At 36.6% G+C, this 27,448-nt stretch overlaps 1 protein-coding gene across 5 annotated transcripts; it reads right to left on the bottom strand.

Annotated features, from left to right (window-relative positions):
• Positions 1-616: 616 nt before the first annotated feature.
• On the bottom strand, positions 617-27,448 carry gpam (glycerol-3-phosphate acyltransferase, mitochondrial). Of its 5 annotated transcripts, none has more exons than XM_059532542.1 (21): positions 27,277-27,448; positions 21,901-22,032; positions 20,846-20,965; positions 20,692-20,765; positions 19,882-19,995; positions 19,622-19,771; positions 18,986-19,085; positions 18,346-18,482; positions 18,089-18,188; positions 13,038-13,250; positions 12,093-12,206; positions 11,919-12,004; positions 11,688-11,803; positions 10,840-10,910; positions 10,467-10,731; positions 9,168-9,316; positions 7,487-7,564; positions 2,218-2,349; positions 1,831-2,020; positions 1,518-1,576; positions 617-857 (listed from the first exon to the last, which is right to left on the bottom strand). In XM_059532542.1, exons 2-21 carry the CDS (start codon positions 21,997-21,999, stop codon positions 741-743), a joined length of 2,484 nt encoding a protein of 827 aa, XP_059388525.1. In that variant the 5' UTR covers positions 22,000-22,032; positions 27,277-27,448; the 3' UTR covers positions 617-740. The 5 variants fall into 5 exon arrangements, with proteins under 5 accessions (XP_059388525.1, XP_059388526.1, XP_059388530.1 ...); XM_059532543.1 differs by lacking the exon at positions 27,277-27,448 and adding an exon at positions 26,741-26,893; XM_059532547.1 differs by lacking the exon at positions 27,277-27,448 and adding an exon at positions 26,627-26,744.

The raw sequence follows: 27,448 nt of genomic DNA, 5'->3' as shown, positions 1-27,448 counted from the left end.
CCTCAAGGCCTGCTAAAACCATTACATGTATCTACTGTTTGCTGCATTACACAATATTATTGTTGTAACTATCATTCATGGACATCCAATTGCACCCAAGTGTCGTGACTAAGTTAATAAACATGACCTAAACTACATGATTCGAACATTAAAGGCTCAAATTTCTCAGTAAATACTTGCTGCACGGTTTTCAAAAATGAGTCAATATTTCCATTATGTCATTCACTTATTATCAAAAGATGCTCCACACAATCATCTTTATCATTCTAATCTCTTTTTCTCACAAGGAAAATGTAGAGAACTTCTGTACATGCTCAGTATTGTCTATTACATGTCTATTACATGACCGTGATAGTGGTTAAAAAGAAAGTCAAATGCCCTTTTTTAAATGTCATCCCAGTGATGTGTTTGTTAAAACTGAAACTGACCTCATATACTGATCAGAGTTAAAAACGGCATATAAACCAAGGGCTTTCACTGGCGGAACGTGTACGGTTTTGTGTGAATGGAAGCTTTTAGTAAAAGAAAGGGCTGAGAGAACTACTTGAGCATTGAGTAGTGTGGAAGTGGAAGGTTTACAGTGAAAGGAAGACGAACTAAAGTCTAGTATGAGGCGTTTGGTGAAGGCACTTCCAGGTAAAGCTTTACTTAGTATAGCACCTTTGACAGTCATGATTAGCCAGTAAAAAGCCCTTGAGTGGGGTGGAAAGCCGCACAGCCGTGAAGGTGGTCCTTATGTATCACAGCAGACTGAAACCCAGAATGTACTGCAGGAGTTTGTTCCTGTTGGCCTGAGGTAAGAAAGTGCTGCTCAGCTCCAGACGGCACACACCACCCTCTCGTCTCTCTTTAAGCACCTGGGAAACACATAAAACATGCTTCTGTCAGTACTTGCACAGAAAGTTCTTCAGAAAGAAAAAAGGAGAGGAAAGAATAGTATGTGCACATTCAATTAATGTTTTTGTCTTTTTAATCATTTACACCAATGCTTCTAGTTTTCAAAAATGTCTTAAAGTTTTGCAGTTTCATTTTCACTTATTAAAAATAGAAAATGAGTAAAAAAGGAAAGAGCATTGCATGTCAACATTGTTCTGTAATCTCTGAAGTACATAAGCATTTTAAAAATAGAAAATGGCTTTAAAATATTTTAAGATAAATTAATAAAATGAACTGCAATATTGCTTTACAAGGGTTAGTTCAACATAATTACAACACACTGACTCTCATATGTTGTTTACTGTAATTGTTTTAATCTATGAAACCCAAAGGAAAAAAGGATATAGTTTAGAACTTTAGAAAACTCCCTAAAAGTATGCCAAAAACACCATACAGCAATTTCTGAAGTCATATGAACAGATTTAAATTTCAATTTGTTATTCACTGATAATAAGTGATGACTGCATTGATGATGCAATAAATGGAGGATGAGAAACACGTGCAATGTCACATCTGAAGACGACTTTTGAATTAACGCCCACTTGTAGGCGTTCTTATTAAAGTTTAGAGTGCTCTCTCACCCCCAACTCTTTAAATGTTCTCACTGTATTCTTTACAAGGTAGTGTGTGGCACTCTCTCCTAAGAAAAACAAAAAAAGCACATAATCAGTGTCATCAATATAAATACATTCATATAAACAGAACTTTAAAATAACCATTAATACAGGACAAGAATGAGTAATGGCAAATTGGATAAAAATAACATTGATTAAAAGATAAAGGTGACACTAAGAGGAAAGAATAGTTGAGGGGAATACTTTGTTTTGGGTTTTCGTTATGGTGGTAGAGGAAAAACACGCTTTAACAGAGAAACGGAAAGTGCCTGTGGCTCACCATATGCAGCCACTCCTCTTTCTGTACGTGTCAGAAGATACTTGAAAAGCTTGTGTGTATATTCTCGTTCTGACATGGGCGAACCCAGGCTGTGTACAAAGATAGCTGCACCACTGTATGCCTCCATCACCGGAGTGAGAATCCTCTGCAGAAAAGTATAAAATTCCTGGTGCTCAGCTGATGGGCTCACCTAAAATAAAAATTAAATTAAAAAGTACATTAGGATTTAATAACATGTAATGGCAATATTTCTACTGGGACGTTTGATGTAGGGGGTTTAAAAATAGTGGGGAAACTCTGCATCAGTTCTGTAGTGGGCTGCTGGAACATCATTCTACAAAGGAATGTTTTTTTTGTCATGCTTTTATAGATTGATAAGTTTTAGACCTTCAGGTAACGGTCTCTTTGTTCATCTCCAAAGTCACTGTCTTCGTCTTCTTCATCACTTCGCCAAGCAAGAGCCTCTGGAAACTTCTTGGGCCAAGGCTCCTCAGAAGGGCTCAACTCCTCCTGGTCCTCCTGAAAACAAGAAACATTTTTCATTAAAATACTTTTCTAAAATAATTACTATTGATTATTATGGTTAATTAATGACTGACCTACAAACAATAAAAGATTAGGCACAATCATTTTTTAATGTGTAGTGCATTTTTCAATAAAGCAAAGCTGTACAGGTATGTACAGTAGGGGTGTGAACCGTCACAGGTTTCACGATTCGAATCATGATCATCATGTCAACGATTCGATTACCCGGTGCATCACGGTTTTATTTCAAACTATTTATTTTGTGCATTTTTAGTAAATTATACAAACAGGCTACTATGGAAGTAAAATAATGACATATGTCTTTGAAACAAAAAAGCATGCTGAATAGCACTAACTGAAAAAATAATGCATCGCATTAACAGTACTTGCATTTTAATGCCTTATATTTCCAGGGCTTGCATTTTTAGGTTCTGAAATTTAACATAGTTGTTCATTTAAGCTGTGAAATATTTCAATTCAAAATATTTCACACACCTTTTCATAATTAAAAAAAATCAATAATTCATATTCATATTCCAGAATTCACTTCCAAAATATTCAACCGTTTTAAAAATACGATGTATAATATTCGACAGGCAAATTTCTCCTCAATCAATTAATACTGTGATAAAAGACCTCAGTATGGAAGCATATGGGTTGCAATATTCAATTTGGGATGTAATATGCAAAATGGCAATGCAATATGTAAAATGACAATGCATTTCTGTATTTACATTTACATTTTCCAATACATTTGTGCAACGTTTGGTGCAAAATGAAAATGAAATGACAATTTTCATTTGCCATTTCATACACCAGTTTTAATATGTAAAATGAATACTAATTTGAACGCTTTATAAGTTGCAAAATGAAAATGAAAATGTATTACAGAAATGATTAGATATGTATAACATGTTCAAGCAAAAACTGTGGCAAAATGATCATTTAAATGCTATTTTTCTTAAATGCATTAACACTCACAGTCAAGCACTTATGATTGCATTTTCATTCAATGTCCCGCAATGAATGTAGCAAAATTCAATGTGCACTTTGAAAATGCATTCCGAGCCGATCACGTGTCCGCCCCCTCTCGCCATGTCAATCACTGCGTGAACAAGGCAGGGCTTGCAGAAGGTCAAGAGACTCAAATCTCAAGAAGAGGATTCAAGTGAGAGAACATGGACAATACAGTTGGCCCGTGTACGCTTTGATCATTTCGGTTTATGGTTTCAATATTTCATTCGCACTTGTGGGCGGAGCTGAAACGCTGCTTTCATCTGATTGGTCGAATCGCTCCACCTTCAGCTTGGTCTTTTCATTCTTTCAGGCAGAATAAGAGTCAGTGCGAGTGAAGCACTGTAATGTCTGAAACTACACTCACTGTTAATTAGCATAATATTTGAATCAGATGTAGCTGGGCACATAATTCGTGCTGCCGAGACCTGCAAATTATTTCTAGGTTGTAGTATTGTATGAATATTGTCCCACTGATAAATACAGTGCAAATAGTTCTGTCTCTTTGGATAACAGTGAAGTGGAAATAAAAATCAATAATAGACTGAACAGTTCCATGTCTGTAACATTTACCACTCTCATCTTTTAAGTCATAAGGCACTAGGTATGTGTGTGTGACATTAATAAATAATTGTATAAATTAATATAGTTACATTTCTGAAATAAAAATAGTAAAATTAGCTCTATGCTGTTCAGTGCTCCTGTAGCCTACCCCAGAGCGCCCTCTCGCGGCTGTAGACAGTAATGTTTTCTCTTGGTTCTGAATAAATGCGACTTATAGTCCAGTGCGACTTATATGTTTTTTTTTCCTCGTCATGACGTATTTTTGGAATGATGCAACTAACACCGAAAAATACAGGTAATATTTTTATTATTATTTATTATGAGAGTAATTGACACAGACTAGAACTTTAATGTTTCACCAAATTCAGCTCAGATCTTCAGACTCGTCTGACTCGTGTTGCTGTATAACTGGCCAGACTTACCTTCCCAAAAAATCCTATTTAATTTTATTTAATAAATATAACTATTTATTTCCACTTCACTGTTATCCAAGGGCACAGAACTATTTGCACTGTATTTATCAGTGGGACAATATTTATACAATACTACAATCTAGAAATAATTTGCAGGTCTCAGCAGCACGAATTATGTGCCCAGCTACATCTGGTTTAAATATTATGCTAATTAACAGTGAGTGTAGTTTCAGACATTACAGTGCTTCACTCGCACTGACTCTGTCTGAAAGAATGAAAAGACCAAGCTGAAGGTGGAGCAATTCGACCAATCAGATGAAAGCAGCGTTTCAGCTCCGCCCACAAGTGAGAATGAAATATTGAAGCCATAAACCGAAATGATCAAAACGTACACGGGCCAACTGTCTTGTCCATGTTCTCTCACTTGAATCCTCTTCTTGACATTTGAGTCTCTGACCTTTTGCAAGCCCCGCCTTGTTCACGCAGTGATTGACATGGCGAGAGGGGGCGGACACGTGATCGGCTCGGAATGCATTTTCAATGTGCACATTGAATTTTGCTACATTCATTGCGGGACGTTGAATGAAAATGCAATCGTAAGTGCTTGACTGTGAGTGTTAATGCATTTAAGAAAAATAGCATTTAAATGATCATTTTGCCACAGTTTTTGCTTGAACATGTTATACATATCTAATCATTTCTGTAATACATTTTCATTTTCATTTTGGAACTTATAAAGCGTTCAAATTAGTATTCATTTTACATATTAAAACTGGTGTGTGAAATGGCAAATGAAAATTATGTCATTTAATTTTCATTTTCATTTTGCACCAAACGTTGCACAAATTTATTGGAAAATGTAAATGTAAATACAGAAATGCATTGCCATTTTACAAATTGCATTTCCATTTTGCATATTACATCCCAAATTGAATATTGCAACCCATATGCTTCCATACCTCAGATCTCAGAATACACTTTATTTTTTACTATGCAAACTATATAGACAGTTTAGCAGATGTAAAATATGAATGAACGCTCAAGGTTTCATGCAGTTTCCCTCAGAAAACTGTTAAAGAACGCAATGACAGCGATTAAAAGATCAAACTCAGATCTTACTGATGATGCAAACTATAAACAGACAGATGAGGATATGAACACAAGTCACGGAACAAGAAAAACTGCATGTTAAATATATAAACATTAACGTCTTTTATAGCCTTAAGATATTAAATTTGGCATCTAATTAATACATTACTTTATATTATGTACATTTAAGCAGATGAGCCCAGAATATGAGCTCCACAACCCACAAAGTTTCACCAAACCATTTTTTCGTAAAAAGAAAACCAAGCGCAGTAGTTTTATGTTTGATATTTGCTGCATATTCACCTAAGATGCTTTAGGGACTGTCTGCAAATTTACCTCAAAACGAAACTAAGTACAATAATTTATTAAAATGAATCAGTTTACAGTAAATTAATCATTTACTCAAACTGACTAAATATATATGGCCAATAACTCGCCTTAGACATTCATTTCCCTATGTATGGACACTACACAAATATTTTTAAAGAAAAAATTACAATACTTAAAAAACTTGATTCAAAATGTTATATGATACTAGTATGTTACTAGTGACCAGACGGACTTGCTACAGTTTACATTTTGCCAATATCTGCCTCACTGTAAATACAGTATATAATAATTCATAAGAAATTACTGTAATTCACATAATTATTTTTTAATTTTATAACCATTTTTTTCCAAAGGTTGTAGTACTTTCCTAGTGACTAAATTGACAATACTATCAGTACTTTTCTGTTAATACCTTCCTTGCTGTACATAAAGTACATCATTATTTTATGATACAACCTTTGGAACATGAAAAATCCCTTTTGGGGTGTTACAGATTTTTTTTTTTTTATAATTGTGAATGGCACATACACTAAAACAGTGTATGAACTACATAACTAACAACGTACTACAACCTGTGAAACATGAAAAAAGTTTTTTTTAAAGAAATGTATTGACCGTTTTAATTACAACACATTGGACCTTTTAACCAAGTCAGTGGAATTGTCAGATGGTCGCTTGATGTGCGGTAGCACGTCAATAATTTCTTCAGTTTAAATTTTCAGAATTAACATACCTATATTGTTTTTAACTCATTTTTTAATGTTAATATAAAGTGGTTGCATATTGTTAAAACTAATCATGGTATTGATATCTTTGTGGGACTGTCGACTTTATAGATCAGTGGTAATGGAAATCAATTATAAAGAAAATGCAGCGCGTTGCATTCTTTTGACCTCATTTGCTTGCCTGTATATAGTTTGCATAATCAAAATTTTTTTTTTTTTTTTTAATTTAACCTTTATTTAACCAGGGGATCTCATTGAGATTTAAAACCTCTTTTCCAAGAGAGACCTGGCCAAGATGACAGTGCATTGACAGCGCACAGTAACAAATATGAACAACCAACACACATACATAAAAATAAACAGTGTGCATTACACTACTTAAAAATTAGACAACATTAGACTACTTAAAAATACATATTAAAAGCAGTGACAACGATTTATAGCATCCATTTCTAAAGATTTCATGTAGTGTTTAAATTGAGCGCAAATTGTAGGAACAGCTGCTGCGAGACATATAAGTGCAAAGATAAGAAGGGAGCATATCCAACATAGACTTATAAATAAACATAAGCCAATGAATGTGCCTCCTCATTGATAATGAAGGCCAATTTGTCATTTTATACAAAGTACAATGATGTGTTGATGCTTTACATCCAGTCACAAATCTTAGTGCACTATGAAAGACAGTATCCAATAAAGATAAACATTTATCAGGCGCATTTCTATAGAGCAGATCACCATAATCAAGTGCAGTGAGAAATGTAGCAGCAACTAATGTGAATGATGTCAGAAGGCTATAATCGATGTAGAATCATCCACGTCCGCATCAAATTATTTAACACTCCTACACTACAGTACTCACTTTCAATCAGAAAGTCAGTAATGAATTGGCAATAATGAGATCACAGTTCTCCAGGAATTTACCTAAAACCCAATCATGCTAACCGCAAAAGTCTCAAATGAGAAATAAGTCAAATAAGAGCGGACACAGCTTACCTCAGCAACAATGAGCACACCGTACTCGATTAACCTGGTGATAGCATCATGGAAGACTTGGTACAGCGTCTGACAAGGCTATAGAGAATAAAGACAACAAATACACTCGAATGAATTTCTTTTACACAGTTTTTGTTAAATTACATTAATAGGAAATAACTAAATAAACAAATATTTATTCATTTATTTATCTATGGTTGTTGGTTTGTTAACTATTAGGACCCTAAATATTTTTTATGTGACATTTTTAACATTTATATATATATTTTTTTTTATGTGACATTATTTTCAGGACAATTAACAAAAAATTCATTCACGTATTACTTTAATCAGCATATTTTTAACATTTGCCATTTTGCCTATAATATTTATTTTAAGGATTAACAAAATATTCACATATCCACACACTTTATCAAAGAAGACCAAGAATAACATAAAATAACGTGAATAACAAACTATGCTTTAAAAAGAAATGGTGACTAATGTTTTGACAGTATTGAGGTCTCGTCAGATGAGACAGCACACACACAAAGAAAAAAACATGAACAAACATACTGCGGTAGAAAAAAATGTATATTCTATATAATATATGCAACATCACACCACCATGAGTTGAGCCCTGTGTGGTCTGTTGCACATCTAGTTTTGATTTCGCCGCGAATCAGTCAGGCAGCACGAGCCTCATCTGACGAGACCTTGATTCTATCAAAACTTTAGTCACTGTTTACACTGAAAGTAATAAAACTAGAATCATTCTCACCAAAGTTTCGGTGCTGTTATTGTATTTAATATTGTTCATTAAAATTTTGATCAGGTTAACTTGTCTGGTCGGGCAAGTAAAATTCACTTACACTTGCCCCTCCACAAAATCCACTTGTCCTGGGCAAGCAGACAAGCGTTAATGTCAAGCCCTGATATTTTATATATATATATATATATATATATATATATATATATATATATATATATATAAATATATATAAATTAGTATTTATATATACATAAGGAAATGCAAGTAAAATGCGATTAGCTATGTGATAAATATTCACTTCAAGAGATCAAACTGTTCTTAATCAGCTTAGTAAAGTTGTTCTAAAATATGCATTGGAGTGATTCCTGTGCAGACATATGAAAAGCCTTTCAGGGAAATTGCAAATACTTGTGCTGATATTGTAAACCTGATAAGATGGCGGGCAGACATGAATGTGAGACACTCACTGTTTGAGCCTACATGGTTTTAATGTGGGTTTAATACTTTGCATCATTTTGAAGTGAACTTGAGACATGTCTGATTATGACGAAAGGATTATTATATCTGATTCGCATTTCTTGGTGAGCGTATGTTGATTGTAATACAGGTATGAATACACGTTTTGATGCTTATTCATGCAATTCAACGTTTATGAGTTTATGCTTGAATTATTAACTTTGTCATTTGTATGTGTTAATAGAGTTTTCACGGTGCAGTGGGGTGTTGTGAGTCGCTTCAGTAAAGATGCTGTTTGAATACATCGCACTGTCGTGATGAATTTAAGGGAAACTTGCTCAGCAGTCGAGGCTTTTGAATCCAAGGGATTGCTACAATTGTCGTCAAAAGTTGCATGTCAGCAAGTTTTGCTTGATATTATAATAATCCACTAGATGGTGGTGCTGCTTATGGGACAGTGGTGTGGGGGCGTACCAGCGCTACTGCCACCTCATTGGACAGAAAGTGGGAGAGGCCTGCAGCTCTGCGGATCAGTCTCTCCTGGCTGAGCAGCGTAGATGAAGAATTCTGCTCACTCACTGAAGCTGCAGATTGCTCTTTCAACAGGGCCAGCGAGCTGCAAGCTAGCACACATACATAGTTACAGGGCACATACAGAATCTCATTCTTATATAGTTCAAATTACATTACTAAGTGCAATTTTTGACAAGAAATATGTAATCATTAACAGTAATCAGTCTATGTAAAAAAAAATGTATGCATCCAATGTGTGTATGTGTGTGTGTGTGGTGGTGGGGGGGGGGGGGTATTAGGGGTGGGCGACAAGATTAACCGGTAGACAAGTGATTTTAAACCGTTGAAATGCAATCAGCAGCAAAACAGAACTCATTTCGTTAGATGCACAATGTCTGAGTGCTGTCAGAGAAGTGAAGAAGGGTCTCATAAAGCACGGCGTAGCAAGTTATTTTTCGCCACTTGAAAAGATAAATACACACACTTGTGTCAAAATGCCTGTCTTTGCAAGTATCCTCATAAACATAGTAATTAAGGTCTTAAGTGAAAGCAAACAGCTAAGAAAGAAAACATGTGTAACTGTATAATGGATCTGGGCAGCTCTTAAATTGACCGCAGTTTTTATATTCCCGTTGTCTGTTATTCATGTTAATCAAACAACAAAAGAGAGGAAGCCTTTTACAGCTCTAAACACACTAAATAACTTTTGCTTAAAAAAAAAAAACTTTAAAAAGAAGAAATATATATTTAATTTACACAGTGAAGAATATGCAGTGCTCTTATTTATTTGATTACTTTATACAATATATGTAGCATTCTTATTTGTTCTAACGTAGTTTTTTGTCCTATTGCTTATAATTAGTTTCTTATTCTTATTTAATCGTTTAATTTTTACTTGTCTTCAGTGAGCTAGACTTTTTTTTTTTTTTAAGGTGACAAGAATTATGAAATTTCTATGGTATCAAAAATGTGAAATCGTAAAGGCACAAAACAACAATACTGTGAGTTATATCGTTAGCGTGAAACAAAATTACTCATAGTGACATAAGATTTTGGTCATATAGCCCACCTCAACTTAAATGTCTATGTGTGTGTGTGTTTTAGGGTCCCAATACCAATACCTCGATAGCTGATACCAATACCAGTGAAACTATTTTTAGACAGAATTGAATTGACATTTCAAATACAAACATACTTGTATAAATTAGTAGTTAAATTAAAGATTTTTAATTATGACTTGTGGAATCTTAGATCTTATACCTATAATGGCATCAGCAATGAAGACGTGGAAAAGGCCGTTGCTGTAGAAATTGAGCTCAAAGAGTGCAGGTACAGTGTTGCTAGGGGCTATGATGAACTCCGTGTTTCTGTTGGTGCTGGTGACATTCACACAGTTTCCCAGAAGGCTGAGCGCATGCATGACCACGTCCTCTGAGTTCCCAGAAAAACCCAGGTCGAAGTCCCGGGACAAGATCTCTTCTTTCATATTGAAGAAATCCTCCACCAGTTTAGACAGCAGTACACCCTGTCCCATCACAAGCATGTGTTAGAATGATTATAAACCAATAAAATGGACCAAAGAAAGAAGGGCTGCCATGATGTGTCCAGCATAAGAAGTGAGGACGGTTCTTACCTGTCTGTGCCGATACAGGAGGAGGCAGGCTACGATATGAGTGGACATGATTGCAGATGACTTGCTGGCGGCTACAGGAAACACAGAAGGCAGTAATCAGACTGACGGACCATGGAAGTGGTTTAACTGAGCCAAAGCTGCAAGTGATGCCAAAAATCTGACCTTCATGGATGAAGTTGCCATTTTTCAATGTCAAAATACAGTCTTAATATGTAGAGACACACATAAACAACCATTTGGGAGAGGACCTTAGATAGAATTATAAACCTGTGGCTAAAACGCTTCCCCCTTATATTCTCTGATGAAGGGAAATGAAAGGACACTATTTAAATTCATAACTGCATGATCTAAAAACTCAAAGACATTGTCTGTGAGCTGAAAAATATCTGAAAGTATCTGAAATAGCCTGTGCTGTATGAAGGAAAAAGGTGACTTTGGAGCAGAAAACCGGGTTCATGACAGTGTCTATATTAAACATTTAAAAGCAAGCTGCAATTCCACCTCAGACTGCCGATCCTCTCACCTCCTGTCCTCATAAATCAGCACAAACAGGCCATTCAAACACTTAGAAAATGACTGGAACATATCTGACCCAAGATAACTTTAAAAAAATTAGCCCATCATTCAGATTTTTATTTTGTATGTCAGCGATTCTGTAGGCCATGATATATAAGCAAGTTGTCCAGGCAGATGATAAATGAGCAGTCATTTTTCATTATACAATTGCTGACCACATATAAACAGCGATTTTCCCCAATCTAACACCCCCATAATTCATAATTCTGGCTTCATAATTCCCCAGTGCCTAAGAAAGTATTCATGTATCATGGCCGTTTAAGTGTCCTTACTGAAAAGAACGTGCTTGGCCAGGTTAGCGATGACCTGCCTCCTCCAGGCCTCATCTGACAGGTCTCTAGAATTCAGATGATCCTCATTTCCTCCATTAAAAACAGCCTGATCAGGTCTGCAAAGAAAAAACATAATTGAACATAATCCCATTAGCTGCGTACATCTTTCTACATACCAATGAACAGCAGTCCACATGATTATGTTGGTTGCTGGCAGTCTAAAGGCCGTACTGTTCAGCGATGATGGTGGGGAGAAGGATCTGCTCCAGCGTGAGAGACGCCTGGAGATGGCGACTGTGCTGTGAGTCCAGGTACTCCTAAAGCAATGGATAAGGAAAAGCCAGACACTAGGGGAGAGATCCGCTATGTATTCAGTCAATCTAAGAACAGATGAGCTCCTCTGACCTTCAGGGAGAAGGGCTGTGTGAAATCCACACGCACACAGCCGTAATTCTTCCGGAGCATCCTAAACACACCACAGGCTATTCCCCAAAGACTCTCATTCTTCTTAGGTTTGCCCTGAAGTGAGGAGAACAGCGGGAACATTAAACAAAGACTGATGACAGAATTTGAATAATAAAAATAAAAAAAACTTGGTAACACTTTACTATAGAGATCAATTCTCACTATTAACTAGATTCTTATTAGCATGCCTATTATTAAATATTGGCTGTTTATTAGTACTTATAAAGCCATATACTGCATGACCATATTCTACATCTCTAACCCTACCCAATACCTTAACAACTGCATTATGAACTATTAATAAGCAGCAAATTAGAAGGTTATTGATACAAAAGTTGTAGTTAATGGTTTGTTAATAGAGAGAACTGGAGCTCAAAATAAAATGTGACCAAGAACATTTGGCAGTGAACACAAATATAACAGTTTTTTTAAAAGGTGCATAGCATTAAACATCGGCTTATGAACAGAGTTGCACAAAAAAAAAAAAAATCACAATTATATCAGTTATATTGGGATATTTAGTTGTGAACACTACTTTACCAATACTATATTAGTAACAATAAAAACAATAATGACTATCATTAATATTATTATTATGTAAAAAATGCAAGATAATAATAAAAAAAAACCTGTGTATGTTCCATAAAATATATATATTTTAAAAAATCTTTTAGATTTTATTTTTTTATAAAAAAAGAAAGAAATTGCACTAAAATAAAAATACCATAATCTATAATGGAACCTATAATGGTTATATATATAAAAAATATATATAATATATAACACACACACATACACATTTTGTGTCTGTTTTTGATTCAAGAAACTATGAGTGCCAATATGAGTGAACTTAATATTGACTTTCTGTTGGATATCACCACATACCAGCTGCTCACTGTTGTAGTTTCCCTCTATAATGCGGTCGTAAGAGATGCCTACAGGCACGATCAGAACATCAGGGATGCTGTTGGCACAGAGTGCGTCAACTACGATTGATAGCATGCCGGCATGTGCTGGAGATGGCTTCCCACTGCGAGAGCGTGTGCCCTCTAAATACACCTCCAAAAACTGCTGCTGCCGCAACAACTCTTCCGTGTACTGAAATTGAGAGGAAAACAGAAGAATAACCCACAACGAATATTACAATCCTTAAGATCCATCTCCCTCCCTTTGTAAATTCCCTGTAATTAAAGCAGCCCATTGTGGTAATGTGGTTTTCAACAGGAGACAGCATGAATAATGCAGGAGAAATCCATCAGCTTCCTGTGACAGCCACCTCTAATCACAAGCCTCTCTATAGTCGCTGCAATGACAATCAATATGTCATTTTAACTAAAGCACTACAGCAGACCTGTCGCTCACAAGATAATATCCTAACCAAGGGCTACCCATCAAATAAAGATTTTTCTGGTCGACTAGTAGACATTCATTTTAAGCGATTAGTCAACTAAGGGCACGTTTATATTATATTAAAAAAAACATATAATTAAGGAGCCTTTAATTGCCTTTAGCCTATCATTACTCAATCGCACACGTAAAGAACACTAGCAAAAATAATGATTATGAATGCGTCAGAAAAAAAAAAATGCAAGCGACTAATAAGCTTAATAATAAATCCATTGATAAGTGTCTTCTGTATTTTCTGCAGTGGACGTGAAAGTATTTGTTTTCCATTTGAATTAGTTCTTTTAAAAGTAGACATTTTCTATAGACGGTTTCAACGGCAACAACATAAACATGCGCGCTTTTGCGGACCTAACTTAACTTCCGGTAGACTTCCAAATAGAATCAATAACAACAGCCAAGTCCCTCTACAGTAGATATTTTTTGATAACAAACAAAATATGTTTGCTGCATGGATCAGGCGGACTTAATGAAAATGCAAATCCATTCTTTGCCAGCAAGAGATGTTTTAAAGCATAGACATAAAGCGCGAGAAATGGAGGTTTCCCCAGTAACAGCTGTAAACAAAGCAGAGGTGGCACGCTCACACGCTGCTTTATCAGGCATATAACATGCAAGTCTTCCTTCAGAAATACAGCGATATAAAAAAACACCTGTGCCTCGTTTTGATATTTAAACATATAAATGTAAGGGATTATTATTACTAAACGTGCAGTACATAACGTTACTCATGTTTATTCAGCGAAGCCTTTTTGAAAATCGATCAGTTTTAAAATTGTGGTGAGTTTCCAAAAATAAATAAATGTATGGGAAACACATCCCGCAGCACAACCACCTGAGCCCTCAGTCTACTCATCGCCTTGACTTTAACTGCGTTTGTAGAAGGCACTGCAGCCAGACCGATATACACAACACAGACCGGAAGTTAACTAAGGTCCAGGCGGGTGCGCCCGATGAAACCGTCTATAGATATATTTTTCATATCTGGGAGGCTTACGGTTATTTATTTTTTTTAGTATGTGCTCCATTCACAGAGACCTAGACGGCAGAAAGTGCCCTCTTGCTTTTATTATTTTACAAAAGCACAAAGTTTTGTTATGCTTGTTGTGAGTGCACACAAATAAAAATCTGTATACCTTCTACAGATTTGAAAGCTGTATTACTCTTATCTCTATGAGCAAAAGTTATGGAATTCAAAAGTGTTCATCTTCCACACTCTGTTGCTACTTACATATTTCAGATGATAATCCACATTTGAGGATAATGATCGTAACGAAAGTTTGTGTTTCCTGACCAATGTACTGTTATCACCACACAGACCAGCTGTTAGTAATCTGTCCTTCTCATACTGCATGAATTTGCCACTTCCTGTGGAATATTTTTTTCTGTAATTAAGTGAAATTTTGATCGACTAAGGTCTTCTGTTCGACTATTAAGGGGCAGCCCTAATCTTTACCACACACAGCTACTACATGCACAGTTTATGTTTGCAAAGGAACCAAACTAAAACTCCAAGCCATTTTCTCTGAAATAAAGAGCAAGCAACAAAGGTTTGACCCAAAACTTTTGAACAGTAATGTATGCGCACTTATGGTAATAGCAGAGGAGGATTTGCAGAGGAAGGTTTTTTACCCTTCACTACCTAAAATTTCGGTAATTTCCTTGCCATGTTTTCACTGTGGGCTTTAGGATGTTAAAGTACAACTTTCTGTGAATCTGCTTCGAAACGTAACACCTAGGGTTGTAACGGTATGAGATTTTCACGGTATGATAATCGTCTCAGAAAATACCGCGGTTATACGGTATTAAACAATCAAAACTGTTTTTGGGGGGGGGGGGGGTGTTGAACAAATGTTTGAAAGTAGGGATGCAAAATATTGATTAATTCCATAATCGATTGTGGTTTAAATTAACAATCAATATATCTATGAATCGTTAACCATAATGCTGCAAAGTGGATCTATTGCAGGCAGCAGTCACTGGCATGACAGGATGTGCAAAAGCCACTCACACAAAACGCTTTCTCACTTGACTTAAAGGGGGTTTTAGTCTGAATAAAATGCTAGTAGAAGGATTATAAAATGAATAGATGTGATTAGGATTATTTTATCAAATGAAGAGAGAGCGCCATACATTTGAGATCAATTTACTTTGTTGACTTTCCTATCCCGCACGGAGACCGCTGAACGCGCCTCTTTAAATGGTTTTGTGGTGCTCGTTGTTGTATTTTAAAACACAATTGCAATGTTTTCAACTGACATTATGGCATTTAAAATAAAATGATCCCAAATGTAACTGTGGCGCGCATGTGACTGCGCTATGCATTCAGTGAACCGCATCCATCGGCGCTGTTGCAGCAAAACACTGTTGCTCACATTAATTTGATCCTGCTGGATTCTGTTCTAGAAAATGTCAGATTTAGAATTTTTGCGTTCCGGTAGGCCTAGCCTATTTGTTTTTAAAAATCCAGCATACAGTGCATTAGGTCATGACAGCGCGTGCGTGCAGATGAGGACAAGCGAGCGCGGCTTTGACTACATTTATTTGGAGATTACTGCTCATGTTCCATATTCCATATTCGCAATGTATCTGAATGTTTAACTATTATTTATAATGTAAACTACTTACACATTTGCACATACACAGAAAAGATGATCCTCTTCATATGAGCAAAAACATCCTTGGAACAGCAGAGAGGACCGGTATACGGTCTATTTAAACTGACCAGTGTAACCTTTTAAATGTTTAGTTGACTGTATTTTATTTTGATAATGAACAGACTGCGATGTAAGTTTGAATCGCAAGAATATACGTGTGCTCCAGGCTCCGACGCGATCGAAACAGCTGAGACAGTGAGAGAGAGAAAAAAAACACATGGTTAGGAAAATGTTAGATCGGGACCGTGCCTCTGGATGCCGTTCGGGATATAGCATTCATTAATGTGGCTTAATTTGTTCTGGTTTACCGGTTTCTTTTCTCAAGTCTTCTAATTTCGCAGGTTTATTTTATTATCTTTCACTTTTAATCGCATCTCTTACTGTGTGTGGTAAACATGGGAAGGGAATGAATAGTCTATCTGTCCTGTGTCCCGCAGCCCTGCAGAGTGCAGTTATCTGATGAAATGACTTAGTTAGCCTACTACATTTCTATTGCTTTTCATGTTGAAGGACTTTTGTGCTGTTTCTATTTTATGTACTTTTAAAGTTTAAATCACATTAAAAGCTTAATTAGTACACTGTGAATGAATGATGATACGGTCAATGTAACTCACAGCCGCTCGCACGTGTTCTGCGCATGAGCCGCACGCAGCCCAACATTACATCAGTTAACCTTTATCAGCCTTAATCGATCAATCTCTTATCGACAATTATTTGAAAGCATGTTTTTATAAAAATTTCATTAATCAAAAACAAGAAAATTTTACCATTGATTATTTATTAGTTTAATAACTTATATTTATCATTAATAATTAAATAAAATAATAATTAGCTAGCTACTGTAAATTCATTGTCATGACTGTAATCTGAGCTTCACTCCGCATCACAGAAATCATAATGCATTAACCTTAAATTATAAATGGGACATAGCTGTATCTGCACGGGATGATGATGTTCTGAATAGGTAAACATGTTTGATGCGTTTCCTCATTTTGCAGCTGCTTTCCGACCACAGTTTTTGCAAACTGTGTCTACCTTCAAGGACAAATAAGCATTCGTCTTTTCTATACAAAAAGTATTCCCATAGACCTACTAGTGCCAATTTTAACTCATATTTTGAAGTGGGATAGAGATTAGAAATAACGGCCTCTGTCTCTGATGTTGTCTGCGCTGTACGTGTAGGTGAAGCAAGAGAACAGTTAGTGGCCATTCACATATCGCGTCCTTTGCACGCTCAAGTTCGTTATTTCAAATGTAGCAAACGTGCTCGTTTTTTCCAGGCGCCTCTGCACCACATCGACTTAAAAATATCTCAACTTTTCATAATGCCGCAAGCGCACCGCAGGTCATGTAGCTTCCTCACCTTTCCCGTAACAACGTTGAAAGCTCAGCCAAGATGAAGGAACAGCTGATCATAGCTGTATATGGATTGCCATTTTTAAATAAATCAAGTAGCAGAGCTACTGCAAGCAATTTTTAGAGCTGCAAATTAATTTATCCATTGCTGAAATTTCCGCGTCTTCATGGAGAGAGTGGGTCATTGTTGCTTAGCAACGGCAGACGCCTCAAGAGCGCAAGTGCCAGAAGGCTTTGGGAAAAAATCAGAAAGCAGCTCCTCTAACGTTTTCCACGTGTTTTAGGCGCGATATGTGAACGGCCCCTTAGGTGGAACGTTGTTGGCTAGGCGCAGGTAAGATTCTGTGTTTGTTATTTTCTCTCAATACCTTAGATAAGCAAATGTACATGGTATGATAATCGTACATTATCATTAAATAGTACAATTTATATTACGGTTTATCGTCATACCGGTATATCGTTACAACCCTATTAACACCACTATACAAACACGCTGATCTGAAATCTCTGTGAACTTACTGCATGTAACAGTGTTCTGTATAACACATCCTTCTTTCCGTCTGAAGTCTCATCCAGTTTCCGACGAATGAAAAATCCTCCAAGTTTCCGTATCAGTGTGCTGAGGAAGTACAATGTATAAATACCTGTGATATATTCATTTATCAGTTTGCCTATACTATATATATATATATATATATATATATATATATATATATATATATATATATATATATATATATATAAAAATTTATGACAAGATCATCATGACTTTGTACCTTAAGATGGGGATGCTAAGGTTGTTGCCAGCTGCGATGTGAGGGGCTTTGATGTTGTGACAAAACAGAATGAAGGTGATGAGCAGGTAGTCTATGTGGGACTTGTGAACAGGAAGGAAGACCAGGGGAACATTGTACTGGAAGACACACAATAAAATGTTTGTTATAGGGCTGCACGATATTGGAAAAAAATGACATTGCGATATTTAATTTTTCTGCGATATATATTGCGATATGAAATCTAATCAAATTTTTTCTTACAAACAAAAATGGGGTGAGCATACTTACATTCTCATTTTAAATGATTTAAACATAGACACCATCGTGTCAATTGATTAATATGCGCGAGGGAGAGAGAGCAAGACAGCGCTCATGTTGTTTGAAGACGGTGAGTGTGCGGCTGGGGCTCGCTCGCTCTCTCTCTCTCACCTGTTATTGTCCACCCATTATATAACATTAAATATACCAAAAGAAAAAGTGGTGGATAGACATTGCTTGTTATTTAACCATTTATCTTCTTGTAATAAGTGAGTTTGACAACTGATGGTCTTATCTATGGCTGTTTTGGGAGTAGCTACAATATATGTGGTAGTGCAGATGAGAAGAAATGCCCAAATTGGGTTGGATGTAGATGTCTGACCTCAGATGCAGCTTTCTTCACCATCTCCAGCTGACCTTTATGGATCTGAATGCTCCAGAAGAATCCATTAAATAATTTCAACAACACCCATCCTGTTAATCTGATAGAGACAAAGAGAAAGAGAAAATTTAGGATTTTTTTCTAATATATAATATACAAATCTGTATTAAGGGCACCCATTATGCAAAATCCACTTTTACATGGTGTTTGGATAAATGTGTGTTGTCAGTGTGTGAACACAACCACCCTACCATGATACAATCCACCGACTGCTTATATTTATATCCCCTTTAAACCAAGTCATTCTCACTAGGCCTGCCGTTTTGATTCTCACGCAGTGTGGTATCACATTAAATTTATGCATTTAGCAGACACTTTTATCCAAAGCGACTTACAGTGCATTCAGGCTAACATTTTTTACCTAGCGTGTTCCCTGGGAATCGAACCCAAAACCTTTTGCACTGCTAACGCAATGCACATTGCATCGGGCAGGGCCACAGAGACTGACTGACAGCCCTGGATTGCTGAAGTTTAGTTTCCGCCCTCAGCGGTTGTATGCTGTTTCTTTGCATTTAGATTCATCAGTTGTAGTTGTCCTTTTAAAAATAGTAGCTTTTCATTACATGAAAACTGTACCTGATGAAGGCAGGTGAGATGTTGGCAACCATATCCTGCAGGAATCCTCTAGCCTTCCGTCTAACTTTACTGACAGCTTTGGAATCCACTCCAGAATCTGCATCTGCGCTAGCACCCTCGGACGCGACCTCCATGATAGCACCTTCCAGCCTACAGCAACAACACTCACAGTCAATCCAGATGCTGTGATGCATTCCTGCTGCTTAAAAACAGATTTTTTACATTGCACTTGTTCCTTGTTGCTTTTAAACACGTGGTACCTGCTATTGTTAAGCACATTCTCCACCACATTGCGAGCAAACATGTCTTTACGGACATCTCTCTCCAAGACAAACAGCACATAACTCAGTCTCCGTGCAAGCCAACCTCGGTGCCTGCAGTATACAAAATAAAAGACAGCCAAATATGGAACGTGTTAAAGAGTATTAATGTATAGGATGTATAGTATATTTAACTTAAAATAATATTTCAACAAAAAATTAAGAATTCTGTCATTATTTACCAACTCATTCTCATGTTGCTCCTTCTACAGAACATGAAATTAGATAAAATCATGGAAAAACCTTAATGATTTGTTTCTGAATCAGACTGATTTCATTGACTCAATTATTATTATTCAACAGTTCATTTTTTTTGTCCAATTTTTTTAGCGATTTGGTAGAGTTCTTCATGCTGATAGGCAATATCAAATTATTCTTGCTGTATTACGCACAGTCCACTTCCTCCCCTGAGTGGCAGTACCAGCTCAGACCACCTTTGGTCCTTGACATGTGATCTAGGTACATAATATCCCCTGACAAACAGTGTTAATAATTTATTTCCTGACTTTCCACTCCTCACAGGAACCTAACAACCTTCTATTTGACATTTGAATGTAAACACATGGCGGGTCATTTGGTGGGGAAATTACATCTGCCCAACTATGGTATTAATGGCGTATCGCAAACTAAATTAGGTTAATGAATTATACTATACAGCAAGCAACTAAGCAATGGGAGTATTCTTATGATAAATAATGAGTAATGTATTCATAGCCGTCAGGTCTATAGCCAAAGGAGGTTGAGGTTTACCTTGTGTGCGTTTCATTGATGTAAATCACATTACGGAGCCCTAGTGAAGGGATGCTGGGATTGAACAGCCTCTCCTGGAACACATAACTGTAGTAACTACAGATGTTTCCTACACGTGCATTCGTTCAATATGCCAAAGCTTCAACAAACTAACCTGACTCAGGGGTGTGCAAGAGTGACAGCATCTTCCAACAAACGGTCTCTTCCTGTTCAACAGACCCTCCTTCCACGTGGTGGTCACAGAACGAAGGACAGACGGGCTGGAGCTTCTGTCCTACATGACAAATACAATATGTATTGTACAAAAGATCACAGCAACCTAACCTTCCAAAAACGTTCCATTTGTTGACATTAGTTATGTATTAGTTATCATGAAACTAACGATTAATATAATTTTTACAGCAAGTATCAATCTTAGTTACTGCTATTTCTTTATACATGTCATTATTAATTTAAACAACTTTAATTGTAAAAATAATAATAACCTACATAAATAAAAGGTGTAATATATGGTCTTTCAAATTCTTTTCTTTTTCAATTGACATTTCTGGTACTTCTACAGTTATGACAAATCTGCTTGTTTTTGTTTTTTTTTTACTTTATATTATTCAACAGAGTAATGCATTGAAAAATTGAATCAGATATTTTATATAATGAAAGTAATAAAAATCTGCAATTGTAGAGTTCCAGTTATTATTTTAAAAAAATGTTTTTTTTTAATTATTCCCTCATTTATTCAGGTTTTCCAAGACTGTAGGAAATAAATAAAAATTGCAGCCGTAAAAATTACTTCCGTGAACTAAGTAAACAAATACATAGGAGGAAAGAAAGAACGAATGCCCGTTTTTCAAATGAAATCTTTTTTTTTTTTTTTTCTGAGTGGTTCCTTACTGGCCCAAGTCAAAATAACCCACACCACTTAAATCTCAATAACATTTTAATCCTTGGCATGTTTCAAATCCCTCCTTTACTGCAAGTCTATGGGATTTTGGATTTTTTTATTGTCAATGAGGTTATAAACGTAGGCATGTTCACAAGATTACAAACTACCCTCAACAGGCCTCATTATTTGAGGTATCATTCAAGTCTTTAGCACAAACAGCACAGGACAAGATTTAATACTTAAGGTTAAGGGTTTGTTAAAATCTTTTAAGCATAAGCAACAACAGTGATGCTTTCTTTAGTATGCCCTAGTTTCTCCATACTCACCTGGTCCTCACAGGGATGCTTCAGACAATCACTTCCTGCGTCGGGATTATTGGCCAGAAGAATGTTATCTGGACCCCCCAGAACCATGTGGACATCCATCACCTCTCTTCAAAGCACACATCAACAACAAAACTGTGGGAAGGAAAGAAAAACAGAGAATAAGCAGAGGTCCATTGCCGCCCTCTGTGATGTAGCTCAAAGCAGGACAAGCTCTGGTTACAGCTTTTTTCACAATAGATCACCGCAGCCAGCAAAATATTCCACAGAAAGCTAGAATGTGAAACCATTGTGTCTTCTATTCGACACGGCACCTCCAGCTCAGCTGCAGATGAATACCAGGAATGTCAGACGATGCGTTTCAGCCAATCACAGCAAATAAATAAGGTTGGCCAAACCTGCTGCGGTGGTTTCAGGTGAGCTGATCATCCTGACAAAGATTTCAGGAAGAAAGGCAACAAAACGAGCAGAGCTTGTTCGAAGATCAGCGCATAATGGCAGTCTACGATCCTGAAAGAAAACTATCAGGCTTGACAACAGCTCAAAACACATGAGACACCATCAGCTAACCTCACAGTTGCCAAAACCGAGCGCACGTGTGAAGTAAGAAGACACGGTTGCTCTTCTTACCTCTGCATCTCTATCATAATGTCCTGGGTGACCTGCGGCTACATAATCTCTTGTTTTTATCTGCTGATTTGCTGACCCGTGAATGAGAGTGTGTACTCTCCGGTGTCATGTTAAAGGCACCGCTAAGGCCTCCCGCCTGCAGAAAACATGCTGAAATAAAAATCGGCTGATGAAGCACACAATATATTGCAGCTGTTCAGGTCAGAGGTAAACTGGAAGGGTGGTAGTCACAGCAAAACCAAACGGTGCTTGTGCTCCTGCAAAGCAGTATATTTATGGAAGATGAGCGGTGGAAAAAAAGCTTGTGCTAAATCAAGGGTGCAGAATGTACCCTTTGAAAACCACATGAGAGATCTGCACATGCATAAGAAAGCTATTTGAAACTTACATATGTCTGTCTTTTAACTAACAATTGGTTGTGGCATAAAAGCCCAAGGCGAGATGGAGGAACTTCATAAATTATCAATAAATTAGACATGACGTTTAAAGGCTCTGACTTTCATTTCCTCTTGTGGTCTAACACAGTTTACTGTTGTCTCTATTATTATGGGCTCTTCTTATTTCCTCTGTGACTGCACTTCTTCAAAACACTCCATCAGCAGCACACAAGGGCATTACAGAAAGCGCAGTGGGACAGTTTAGTATATTTCTAGAACACACTGAGAATCTTTCTTGAATCTTTTATGTATCATGGGTAGAAAAAATGGATTAAGATTTTAAGGTTTTGATTATTTCTATATTGCAATAGGTCAAAATGACAATGGCTACAATAGAAATTATATGCATGCTCTACTTCATTATGTGCATATGCAGATCTTAATTTGGCATCTAACAGAATATGCATCTAGATTTTCACATTCATAGATTCAACAATCATTTAACTACTAAATTACAAGTGTTTGTTATATTAATTTTAAGTGAGCATTAGATGACAGCAAAGTAATCCAAGTATAAATATAGAATGCACAGTTGATTATCCAATAGACTGTTAAAAATAACACCAATAAACTTTTAGAAAATTACAATATCAGCCTGTAACTGTGCATGTCTGGACATAACCATGCCTTAAACATATTCAGCTCCAAAAGATAAATGACCCCCCCCCCCCAAAAATAAATGATTGCCCCCCCCCAAAAAAGTGGTTACCAACTGCTTGAAAACTCATTGTTTAATATTCCAATCATAATATACTTTAATCACTTTTGTCTATAGTTCTTGGTTGACAGTAATGTAATTAAGATGACTCAATCACATTCTCTCATTAGAGTGGAAGTGGGTCAGCAGAAGAGTGGGTCTTTGAATGAATGACTGGAGCAAACCAAGCTGGCAGGAGGGAGGGAGGAAAAGATGGGCTAATCTCTTTCACAAATGAATTACAATCCCAAGCAAGACGCAGAGCACATGCTGAACGAGCCTGGGGAAAAAGAGAAAGAGAGAGGTGTACGGCGAGCAACAATGCAGCTGCTAAACGAGAGTTCATTGAACTCAGGAAGCCCTGCCTGCATTGCCTGATGTGGTCTAGACCAATAGGCAACCAGAACACAACACTGATGAGAAAGGAGAAAAGACGACAATGTTTTCTGAGAAAGCGTGGCTGGAGGTCAAAGCCCACAGAGAGGAGACCTGCTCAAAGAGACAAAGTAAAAAATTGCCCTGGACTGTGAAACTTTTTAAAGTTGCTGAATGAGCCCTTTCTGAAAATAATGCTGTATTATCTACAATTTTAAAGCAATCCTTCACTACTTTCAAATGTCAAACTGACCCTATAAATCATATTTGCCAAATTAGGTTACCTACTGTACCATACTAGAGCTTTGCATCTTACTGTTTTTATTGTGGATTCGAGCATTTTTCCTTACAGTTGGTTATGGAGTAATAAAACGCCATCTATACTTCCAACAAACACACACATACACATACACACACACACACTCCATGTCAATGGTGCTGTAAGCCAGAGTTGCTGCCACTAGCTTTAAAACATAATCGAATCTGATGAGTAAATCCAGCAGCAATGCAGGGCAGTGGGTTAATCTGTCTCGCAATCTGCTCATCTGAACTATAAAACAAGGGGAAAAAAAAGACCAAGAATGTGCACACACACAAAGGCAATGATGATCCACGATAAACGTGAACTTGACGGGGCAGGTTTAAGCAGACTAAATGAGACGTCCAGCATTCGTCACGAGAGAGAAGTTATGAAGTTAAGATCCAGTTATGACATTCTGATTGAACATAACAAGGTCAACACATTTTTTTATTGGTCCCAAGATCTAGAACATGCATTTAGAAAATCGATAGGATATTTTTTTTTCATTTCATGCTTTAAGTGTCACACTTAAATTAAACAGATGAATTTAGAAATTTGTCCAAATAAAGTACAAATAAAAAAATAGAATCCATAATAACATTATTAGTCTAAGTTTCAATAGTATAAGCTTCATAATGTTTAGTTAATGTGCATTCATTTTAGGGCTGGATGATTAATCGAAAAGTAATCGAAACCGAAATTTAGAACCTATAACCGACTTAATTTTCCCATGTCGGTTATTTCGGTTTTTTAATCCTAATACTTCCCCCTTAAAAGCATACTACCGCATGTGTAACCACATGACTCCGCTCTCCAGTCAGTGGCATAAAAGCAAAACACGGAGGTGAACGTCGGTTCAACACATAGTGATGGCGCGAGCGGAGAGCCTTGCATCTTCACTAAACTTTGTCAGTTGTATTTGTTTTATGGTTTGGACATTTAAGCGATTAGATGATCGGATGTGTATTATTATATCGAGCTACCATGTTTGCACAGCTGCATTGCGGCACGAACACTCATATAAACAGTAGCTGTGAAGATCGCGCGCACAGAGGAATGTAAAAACTATTTATCAGCCCTGTCCTGTGATTTATCACTAAAGTAGCTTAGAATCTCAAAACCTATTATAGCATATTTTTCTACTTTTGAAGTATTCACTGCTCTTTTTCACACAGCAGGTTTTTTGTGTGTGTCAAATTTTATTTTTTTTCTGTACAACCTTCTGATGGATTTTATTTTAAAATGTGGCACTTTATTCGAAGGATTGTTTACAATTTCACAGCATAAGCTATAAAGCTGTTTCCCAGGTATAAGTTGTGTGCTTACAGGAAAAAAATAATAAAATGCAATATATTGCAAATTTATTCTGTTTTATTCTTATTCTTCGTGAAAATATTTTCTGAAATATTCCTTAATAAGCTTTGTTCAGGATGTTAAACTACTTTAGGAGCCCTAAGGACTGCCATTGTGAAAACATTATTTGAAATCTCCTTGTGAAATTTGCTAGAGTATGGGTCAGTGTTTTGATTGCAGAAGAGTTTGACAAAGGATTACTAACACATAATAAAACAAAACTCCAGGTATGTTTTTGATGAGGATATGACAATGCAAAATGGTTAAAATCTCTAAAAGTATTGAATGATAAAGACCCTTTGTTAATAAGTTAATTTGGAAAAATGGGCAAAACTAAAATATAAGTACATAAAGATTAATCGATTAATCGTAAAAATAATCGACAGATTAATCGATTATAAAAATAATCGTCAGTTGCAGACCTAATTCATTTAAAGTAGTATACATACCAAATTTGCTATTTAAATGTTATTTAGCATTTATTGGTTGTATAGATTTGTTTCCTTCCATGAGAGCGACTAGAAACTGTACATTTCAACTGAATGCACTATGGACAAGGGCTATATTAATAGTTTTATCAAGCATGTACAAATCATCAAATAAAACTGGTAAGACCAAACTTCAAAGGTACTGTGTCAATATGCAATATGTGTGTCCCCTTTTAAAGATCCGAGACAAATTTGACAAATGTCAAACTGTTGTGACATCAGTTTCATTAATCTAAGTGAAAGCTTCTGGATCTGTTAGACTCTACTACCATTCAGGCACAGATTTTATTATTGAGTTCATTTTTTCAGGTTGCATTAATATAACTTTTTAAAGTATACATTATGTATATTTAATTTTGATGTGTATTTAATGTTAACTACAGGAAAAAAACACAGGATGGTAGTAAATGGCAAAACCTATGAAAAATTAATAGATAAAACAGCTCACATTCTTTTCTGTCTGACCTCCTAAAGGTCGGTCATCGCCATCTTCTGAAGGTTAAGCACCTTTCACGGAACATTTGTTAAAAAATACTTAAGATGTAAGAGTTGCAGGCCTTACGTTGTACCGTATTCGCGACTTGAGCGCAGTTTCTGAATGCACGCGTCTCCACGGATGTCCTTTCTCTCGCCAATGTAGCTGCATGCTAGTCTGACTGACTGAGTCTTTGAGTCTTTGTCAACTCAACCACGTTGAGCTCGAGCAAACTGCCAAGATCAGTTTTATCTCTTGAGCCGCATGCAGAGTCAGGACGTTTCGCCCTGAAAGCACTGCATTGGCAAACACTTTAGAGAAACGTGTGTTTAATTAAACACGGGGTTAACGTTAAACAGTTAACGTTATTTAAGGTTTTATGTGAAATTAGTTTAAGACCGATAACAACACTACTGACTGTAAGCGGTTAATCCCCCCAAAATCATACATTTTAATTTAGATTTAAAGTCATATGGTTTCGCCGGTTGGCTGCTTTGGGCTCATTGAGCTGCCCCTTTCTCCTATGCTAGCTTGCTAACCAAACCATGCGCCCACCTTCACCGTGCATCAAAACGAAACGGAATCCTGGGATAAAACGTGGTATACAACGTGGAAATTTTTACCTCAATAAAATGCCTTTGTTGCGCCATCACTGATGAAATTGACGTCTTTTGCGTAACGTTACTGGAAACCAGAACTCGTCCTTGAAACTGCCCACAACACCAGCACTGCACTTGAGGGGAAAGATGTATGACAGCTGAGCTGCCCAACGCTGTCACGGCAGTGCTGTAACTC

Source organism: Carassius carassius, chromosome 40, assembly GCF_963082965.1.
Source record: "Carassius carassius chromosome 40, fCarCar2.1, whole genome shotgun sequence".
In the NCBI taxonomy this organism is placed as follows: Eukaryota; Metazoa; Chordata; class Actinopteri; order Cypriniformes; family Cyprinidae; genus Carassius; species Carassius carassius.
The sequence above is the reverse complement of the archived record's forward strand: the minus strand, read 5'-3'. Positions and strand labels throughout refer to the sequence as shown.